We start from the raw sequence: 9,051 nt of genomic DNA, 5'->3' as shown, positions 1-9,051 counted from the left end.
AGGTTATCACCGGCGGACCAAAAACCGACAAGAAACCCGATTTCTGTCGGAAATTTGGCAAAAATCCGACATAAAACACTGCAATGTCGGATTGGAATAGCGACGCCATTGCTACCGTCACTAAAGGGCTTCAGCGTCGCTTTGTTCGCTTAATCCGCCACTACGCAGCGTCGGTTTAAAGCGACGCTGATGTTAACGTCGGTTTAAAGCGACGCTAGTCAACAATTAACTAAATAAAATATGCAAACTAGTGACGGTTTAAAGCGACGTTAGAGAACAATTAAATAAATAAAATATGCAAACTAGTGATGATTTAAAGCGACACCACATTTGATAATAATAATTAAAAAAAAAGTCCAAATCTGTTTCTGGATTCGTTCTCAAATAATTATAACTCAAAAAAATTATATAATCAAAATAATAAATTTCAATTTTAGGCCAAAACAAACAATAATAAAAATAATTCAAAAGAAAAATAGTGCCATAATATACAAATGTTTTACATCTAACATTCCATATAATTTACAAAAATTCATCCTCCATGCTTTCCTGTGCTTGCCTTTGTCGAAGACCACATATTTTGTAGCTCCATAGTGCCATATATAATACTAGCAACTCCATGCTGCCATGCTTGCCATCAGATCAGTGCTCCAATACTTTACTACTTCAACATTAAGGCTCTAATCTCTATAGATTAAACTCAGGTTTTATACCTTTAAAAAATTATGGATCTGCGATTTCCAGTGTCCTTGCTCTTCAGATCCAACATGCATAAATACAAAAAAAACAATTAAAAACCAAGAAACAAAAATAAATTTTCAATTTAAGCATAAAACTATTTAGAATACAAAATAGAAACTAAAATTAATAATCATAATAATTTAAAAATGAACCACCTTCAAGCTCTTCCTCCTCGAATTGGAGTTCTTCAGAATGTTGATCTTCAAACTGGTGATCCAAAGCAAACGGGGAAGGAGTTGAGGAAAAAATGAAAAGGAGGAAGAAGGGGACGCACAGATGAAATGGGGAAGGAGAAGAAGAAAGTCTGAAATTGGGGGAGAAATGAAAGCACGGTTGAAATGGGAAAGAGAGGGGTTTAAATATGGGTACTTAGTTTGCGTCTGTTAAAACCGACGCAAACGTCTGACACTTTTTTTGAAATTCACATAGCGTCGCTTTAATGAAACTCGCGTCGCTTTAATGAAACTAGCGTCGCTTTAAACCGACACAAACTTCTGACACTTTTTGAAATTCACATAGCGTCGCTTTAATGAAACTAGCGTCGCTTTAATGAAACTAGCGTCGCTTTTAACCGACGCTAACTTCTGACACGCTTTTTGAAATTCACATAGCGTCGCTTTAATGACACTAGCGTCGGTTAAAACCGACACTAAGTCTCTCCATCCATTCAAACAAGCGGGAAATTTCCCGCCTAATATTTCAAATACTATAATTTTATATATATTAATTTTATAACGCTAAAAAATACTATAATAATTATATATATTAATGTAACAATTTTATACCCCTAAAAACTATAATAATTATATATATATATTAAATTAAATTTTAAAAATTGGTGACCGTTGGATCAGTTTCAATATACATACCATTCAATTTCTTTAAGTGTTATACATACAAAATAAATAAATTTAAATCTACTTAATAAATATATATATATATATATACACACACCATTGAACTTGATGGGATACAAATTCTATGGAACTTTTCGATGGTTATAAAACGAAAAACTAATTTAAATCAATATGTCGCTTAAAAGCGACACTGGGTTTCAAAATATTTAAAAAAACTAATTTAAATTGAAGATCAAATTCATTCATTCTATTCATATAGGGTCAAGGAATGTAGCTGTAAAAAATCATCAAAATCGGAGTTAAAATAACCTTTAAATCGTGATTTTTCGTTTATAACCGTCGAAAAGCTTTGTCCCGTTACTTGATCTTTGAATGTTTGTTTTTTGTGATTTTTTGCTGATGTGATCTTGAAGCATATGCAAACAAGTTTGACGGTTGGGATCGTTGAAATTAGTTTCGGAGAATTCGTATCCCATCAAAACAATAGATTGACTAATACTTAGAGTTTATTTATACTTTCATTAAGTATAACATAAGATTTTGTGGTATCTACTTGTGTAAATATTTTAATTTGAAGATCGAATTCATTCATTGTATTCATATAGGGTCAAGGAGTGTAGCTGTAAAAAATCATCAAAATCGGAGTTAAAATAACCGTTAAATCGTGATTTTTCGTTTATAACCGTCGAAAAGCTTTGTCCCGTTACTTGATCTCTGAATGTTTGTTTTTTGTGATTTTTTGCTGACGTGATCTCGAAGCATATGCAAACAAGTTTGACGGTTGGGATCGTTGAAATTAGTTTCGGAGAATTCGTATCCCATCAAAACAATAGATTGACTAACACTTAGAGTTTATTTATACTTTCATTAAGTATAACATAAGATTTTGTGGTATCCACTTGTGTAAATATTTTAAATTGAAGATCGAATTCATTCATTCTATTCATATAGGGTCAAGGAATGTAGCTGTAAAAAATCATCAAAATCCGAGTTAAAATAACCGTTAAATCGTGATTTTTCGTTATAACCGTCGAAAAGCTTTGTCCCGTTACTTGATCTCTGAATGTTTGTTTTTTGTGATTTTTTGCTGATGTGATCTTGAAGCATATGCAAACAAGTTTGACGGTTGGGATCGTTGAAATTAGTTTCGGAGAATTCGTATCCCATCAAAACAATAGATTGACTAATACTTAGAGTTTATTTATACTTTCATTAAGTATAACATAAGATTTTGTGGTATCTACTTGTGTAAATATTTTAATTTGAATATCGAATTCATTCATTGTATTCATATAGGGTCAAGGAGTTTAGCTGTAAAAAATCATCAAAATCGGAGTTAAAATAACCGTTAAATCGTGATTTTTCGTTTATAACCGTCGAAAAGCTTTGTCCCGTTACTTGATCTCTGAATGTTTGTTTTTTGTGATTTTTTGCTGACGTGATCTCGAAGCATATGCAAACAAGTTTGACGGTTGGGATCGTTGAAATTAGTTTCGGAGAATTCGTATCCCATCAAAACAATAGATTGACTAATACTTAGAGTTTATTTATACTTTCATTAAGTATAACATAAGATTTTGTGGTATCCACTTGTGTAAATATTTTAAATTGAAGATCGAATTCATTCATTCTATTCATATAGGGTCAAGGAATGTAGCTGTAAAAAATCATCAAAATCGGAGTTAAAATAACCGTTAAATCGTGATTTTTTGTTTATAACCGTCGAAAACCTTTGTCCCGTTACTTGATCTCTGAATGTTTGTTTTTTGTGATTTTTTGCTGATGTGATCTCGAAGCATATGCAAACAAGTTTGACGGTTGGGATCGTTGAAATTAGTTTCCGAGAATTTGTATCCCATCAAAACAATAGATTGACTAACACTTAGAGTTTATTTATACTTTCATTAAGTATAACATAAGATTTTGTAGTATCCACTTGTGTAAATATTTTAATTTGAAGATCGAATTCATTCATTGTATTCATATAGGGTCAGGAGTGTAGCTGTAAAAAATCATCAAAATCGGAGTTAAAATAATCGTTAAATCGTGATTTTTCGTTTATAACTGTCGAAATTAGTTTCATAGAATTCGTATCCAATCAAGTTCAATGGTGTGTGTGTGTGTATATATATTAAGTAGATTTAAATTTATTTATTTTGTATGTATAACACTTAAGAAATTGAATCGTATGTATATTTAAGTCAATCCAATGATCACCAATTTTTTAAAATTTAATTTAATATATATATATATATATATATATAATTATTATAGTTTTTAGGGATATAAAATTTAATTTAATATATATATAATTTAATATATATATATATATATATATACACACACTTTATGTCGCTTAAATGCGACACTAGTATTTAAAAATTATTAAAATAATGTTTACGTCGGTTTAAAAGCGACACTAGTATTTAAAAATTATTAAAATATATGTTTACGTCGGTTTAAAAGCGACATAAACATTTAATAACGCTTATAAGCGACAGTAAATCCGACGTCATGTTCAGTTAGTGTCGCAACTGCCTAATCCGCTACTATATTAGATTAAAGCGACACCACCCTCCGACACTATAGCCCCCTTTTGTAGTAGTGGTGTTTAATAAAAAAAAAAATCTTGCTTGATATGTTATTTGTACGTGTTTGGGGATGTGTACGTTAGTAATATGTATGTAGTCGTATGTGCTCATCACTTTACGGAAATGGAAATTAAGAATCACCCAATAGAGACCTTGCTCAATTTCAAGTGGATGAATTATGCCAAAAACTTCCGGCTGGCCAATATGTCTATTTTCCATTCTCCGTCCCACCCATGCACGAAATTCTAAAACTTGAAAACTTGCCGGAGCAGTTTGGATTTCTATGGATTAGCAGGTGGGAAAATAGCCATGTCAGTCAACCTGAAGTTTTTGATGTAGTTCTTACACTTATGGGGCTATGAAAATTGTCTTTCTATATCTATGCAAATCTTTTGTACTAACAATTGCTGAGAACATGTCAAAATTGGAAAGGAAAAGGGAGCGCAGCGCATTTAGACGAAGCAAAAATTATGAAGACGGGTTCATAGCGATTGTTTGAAGTGGCTTTTGAAACCTGAAACGAAGAAAGATTGTTTGAAGTTGTAGCTTGGTCTACGGTGACTCAAGTTTGTGAAATGAATTAAGTAGACACGAATAAGTTACAGACAACGAGATTGTCAAAAATTCTAGGGAGGTTTAACAAAACATTTCCGGTACTGTTCATTTTTAACGAAAAACCACATTTATACCTTTCCCTAATACTATTCACTATACCTTTAAAAATGGATTTTCATTAAAAGGGAAGGTTTTTTGGACTTTTCGTTTGTTTTTCTAAAATTCTACTGTGCTTTGTGGTATCAAATCCCTGATGATTTGTACAACACGGTCTTTTGTGTTATTCACGTCAATCAAAACCTTACGTCTGTGTTTTCTTTTTCAGATAATCTAAACGTATGATGAAGAGATTGACAAGGCTAATGACAAATATATTACAAGTAGGCATCTAAAGCCATACCTCTAGCCCAGAGGTTTTTCAATGTATTGGGAACAAGGTTTGGTAGACTAAGTGTAATTTTACACTTGGCTGAAAACTTGGAAGGAAACAAAATTCAACCAATTATATTATGATACTGGTATACCGGGTTGTGTTCCCTATACTAATATTTTCTCCTTCTAGCCAACTCATTGAACATTTGAGGAGTTGACGATGCAAAGGGCCACAGAGGAACCCCCTCATTCCCCTGGAAGATAATCGAATAGATGGATTAAACTAAAAATATACTATTTTAAATAACCCCAGATAACTCTATCATGAGGACTTGACGTCATCCTCACCCCTTTCCGGCTTATCATTGGCAGTCCGCTCATGATTCCAAACTCAAAGGTGTTAACTAAACACGGGGATTGCGTTCATTGCGGGACTTAACCGATGTCGCTAACATGCATGATGGCAAATATTGCCTGCAATAATTAAACCACAATTTGTGGACTAATCTATTTATAAGCATAAATATATTTATATTTTTGTCCTTATTGCACATGACACACATCCCGCTGACCGCTAGGGCCGGAAATTGTGGCAGCCACCGTCATTGGTGTCGGAAAATTAAAATTTATATACATCACTCACTCAATCAACATCACTGTTACGCAGGCCCTTACGTTTACTTATCCTTCTAGAAGTGGAAGATGACTCGCTCCGCTTACGACTCCACGAACCACACCACCACCATCCATCCTGCTCCCTCATTTGAACAAACTGCCTCCATTCATATCACACACACACACACACACATATATATACACGTCTCTCTCTCTCACACAAACGCACACAGAGACACTCTCACTCCTCACTTTGCAATTCAGACAAAAACAACAACCGCAGTTATCAAGCAATGGCAGGAGTAGTGAGGAGGATCAAGTTGGGATCGCAAGGCCTGGAGGTTTCGGCTCAAGGCCTTGGCTGCATGGGTATGTCCGGCCACTACGGCCCTCCGAAGCCCGACCAAGACATGATTACTCTCATCCACCACGCCATCGACGCCGGCGTCACCCTCCTCGACACCTCCGACGTCTACGGCCCCTACACCAACGAAATTCTTCTCGGCAAGGTAAAGTTTTGTCTGACTTTTTTTGTTGAATTTTAAAGTTTCCAATCTTTTGTATTTGCTCATCGTACTGAGAACACAAACAAGATACAAATATATAGGGGAGTTTGAGTGAGTTGCAAACTACACTCAACACTCAAGACCCTAATCTAGGACTCCTTGAATCACGCTGAGGAGCCGGCAATCCAAGGAGATGACAATCAGATAAGACCTTTATACAAGTTAAGAACAACAAGAAGAAAACAAACGACTATTAACTAGGTAAAACACTACTAGGGTTGACACAAACCCTATTACCCAGATAATACCGAGAAACCCTAATCCAGAGAGACCCTAAATACCCAGAGGACTTTCAATATTTTTGCTCACAAGTCACAATCACAATCAGTCACTCTGAGTTTCTGTTAGCAACTTTTGGGTTTGGAATTGTTTGGATTGATGATGAAATGAACTGGGTTGGCTTCATTGTTGTTCTTCTAGAGAGAGAGAAAAAGAGAGTAGAATATAAATTTTAGGGAGTTTTAACGAAAAACTTACGGTATTGTTCACTTTAACGAAAAATTACATTTTTACCCTAAAAAGTCAATCATGGTACTATTTATTTACCCTTTATTTTATCCTTATCATTAAAACTCAAAGTTTTCAAGTCTTTTTCATTAGTTTTCCTTAATTTTACTTTGTGGGTTTTGTTAGGATTGTTGAATGGAATGAACTGATGATCAAGTGCATTGGGTTCAATCGATTTACTCTTGTTCCTGTAGTGAATTTATATGTATTTGCTTTGTGGGTTTTGTTTGGATTGATGTTGAATTGAGTGGACTAATGATGGAGTGAATTGGATTTTGTTGGTTTAATGAGGAGCAGGCGCTCAAGGGAGGGGTGCGAGACAAGGTTGAATTGGGCACGAAATTTGGTGGCAGCTCTGTGGATGACAAGTGGGACGTTCGAGGTGACCCTGCGTATGTGAGAGCTGCTATTGAGGGTAGCTTGAAGCGCCTTGGCATTGACTCCGTTGATCTCTATTATCAGCATCGCGTTGACACCCGTGTCCCTATTGAAGTCACGGTTTGTTATCTTCACTCACTAAGTTTTGATCTCCTTTTAATTGCAATTGCAGAACAATGTGGTTAACAACTTCATAGAATATTATGAACTAAGAAAACATGACAGATGTATTTGTAAGAACGGTACTCGAAGAGAACCAACTCTTATCCAGCGTGAGTAAGCATCTGCATTTTCAGGAAGTTATTTGGAGATTTACGATGTCTTCTATCATTTTAACAAGTCACATATTTTATCAATTCGTCAACTTGATTCCGTTCGTCTCCAAGTCATGTATTGTATCCAAATTAGTTTAAACAAACCACTGTATAATTGCTTTTTTTTACTAGAGTGTTTGCATCATGATTCCTTAAATTTCTTTATGTCTTTACAAGGTTGGGGAACTCAAGAAATTAGTTGAAGAGGGTAAGATAAAGTACATTGGTTTATCCGAGGCCTCAGCTTCCACAATAAGAAGAGCACATGCTGTTCATCCAATAACAGCAGTGCAGTTGGAGTGGTCGTTGTGGGCTAGAGATGTGGAGGAAGATATAATTCCAACTTGCCGGTGAGGCTTAGCAGGACTTATTAATTGTTTTATTAAGGAGGTGGCAATAGATGTTAATCTTGTTTTCCTATTTTCTCAGGGAACTTGGCATTGGTATTGTTGCATACAGTCCTCTAGGAAGAGGATTTTTTTCATCAGGCGCTAATTTAGTCGACAATCTAGCCAATGATGATTTCCGAAAGGTTTGTCGATATGCACATTAGAGAACATTGTAGCATCCTCATGCTATTATTGTGAATATCCTTATGTCCTCAAATTATGAAATTACATTGTAGCATCCTCGTGCTATTATTGTGAATACCTTAACTCCTCAAATTAGGAATGATCTCACGAAGTTTAGTAATCTCTCCTAGCAGGCTATCCTCTTGCGGAATCCGTGCAGTAAAAATTTGATTTCTAATTTAAGTAGCGAAGTGGACCTGATTTGTTTCGACATTAGAGGTATAAACATCCTTAATATTATCATTTTTGAAGGTTATGTGTTCATCCCAGTTAGATTAATAGTTTAGTGTCAGGCGAACCTCCCTTAATTGATTTATTTACTACAATCCGAGGAATCTGTGTTGTGTTGTTACAAAGTTATGTTGTACATGCTTATGAAGGCGTATGAACTGTGCTGGCCCTTTATCATGTCATTTTGATAAAGTCATTAATCCTGTTGCTTATATATGTGGTTTATTGGTTGCAGTATCTACCCAGGTTCCAAGCCGAAAACCTAGAGCATAATAAAACAATATTCGAGCGGGTTAGTGATCTTGCAGCAAGGAAGGGGTGCACGCCATCTCAGCTAGCACTGGCCTGGGTTCATCACCAAGGGAATGATGTGTGTCCCATACCCGGAACCACCAAGATTGAGAATTTTAACCAGAATATTGGAGCTCTGTCTGTGAAACTGACACCAGAAGAAATGGCCGAGCTTGAATCTTATGCTTCAGCCGATGCCGTTAAAGGTGACAGATATATGGATGACGCTTTTACTTGGAAGGACTCCGAAACTCCGCCACTGTCTTCATGGAAAGCCGCATGAGTATGTGCAGTGCCACTGTCGTATTAGTGATGTCTCTTTGTACTTTACGCTCTTCTGAATTTCCTCGTGTTTCCGAGAATAAGTAGTGTATGCTACATTGTATGTAATTGCTTTCTTTGAGACAAAAACATTTGGTATATTTCAACGTGCTGTTTGAGTATCAAAACTGGCAACTCTT

General features: G+C 35.3%; 1 protein-coding gene and 1 long non-coding RNA gene across 4 annotated transcripts; one reads left to right on the top strand and one right to left on the bottom strand.

Annotated features, from left to right (window-relative positions):
* Window positions 1-463: 463 nt before the first annotated feature.
* Window positions 464-1,197, bottom strand: LOC125475148. The gene is made up of 2 exons (XR_007256519.1): window positions 897-1,197; window positions 464-754 (listed from the first exon to the last, which is right to left on the bottom strand). It is a non-coding gene; the product is annotated as an uncharacterized LOC125475148 (long non-coding RNA).
* A 4,679-nt stretch (window positions 1,198-5,876) lies between these two features.
* Window positions 5,877-9,018, top strand: LOC103960377 (probable aldo-keto reductase 2). Of its 3 annotated transcripts, none has more exons than XM_048579685.1 (6): window positions 5,877-6,240; window positions 7,102-7,302; window positions 7,674-7,846; window positions 7,926-8,028; window positions 8,200-8,287; window positions 8,535-8,711. In XM_048579685.1, the coding sequence occupies exons 1-6, from the start codon at window positions 6,025-6,027 to the stop codon at window positions 8,570-8,572; spliced, it is 819 nt and encodes a 272-aa protein (XP_048435642.1). In that variant the 5' UTR covers window positions 5,877-6,024; the 3' UTR covers window positions 8,573-8,711. The 3 variants fall into 3 exon arrangements, with proteins under 3 accessions (XP_048435642.1, XP_048435643.1, XP_009371115.2); XM_048579686.1 differs by having other exon boundaries at window positions 5,880-6,240; window positions 8,203-8,287; XM_009372840.3 differs by lacking the exon at window positions 8,200-8,287 and having other exon boundaries at window positions 5,881-6,240; window positions 8,535-9,018.
* Window positions 9,019-9,051: the final 33 nt, after the last annotated feature.

Source organism: the organism of the source record quoted next, unplaced genomic scaffold (assembly GCF_019419815.1).
Source record: "Pyrus x bretschneideri cultivar Hongxiangsu unplaced genomic scaffold, Pyrus_bretschneideri_v1 Contig14, whole genome shotgun sequence".
Taxonomy (NCBI): domain Eukaryota; kingdom Viridiplantae; phylum Streptophyta; class Magnoliopsida; order Rosales; family Rosaceae; genus Pyrus; species Pyrus x bretschneideri.
The sequence above is the reverse complement of the archived record's forward strand: the minus strand, read 5'-3'. Positions and strand labels throughout refer to the sequence as shown.

Bases quoted from the DNA above. Each gene is read 5' to 3' on its own strand.
- LOC103960377 (XM_009372840.3), top strand. From the start codon at position 6,025: ATGGCAGGAGTAGTGAGGAGGATCAAGTTGGGATCGCAAGGCCTGGAG. The intron at 6,241-7,101 runs GTAAAGTTTTGT...AATGAGGAGCAG, and splicing joins ACGAAATTCTTCTCGGCAAG to GCGCTCAAGGGAGGGGTGCG. The intron at 7,847-7,925 runs GTGAGGCTTAGC...CTATTTTCTCAG, and splicing joins GATATAATTCCAACTTGCCG to GGAACTTGGCATTGGTATTG.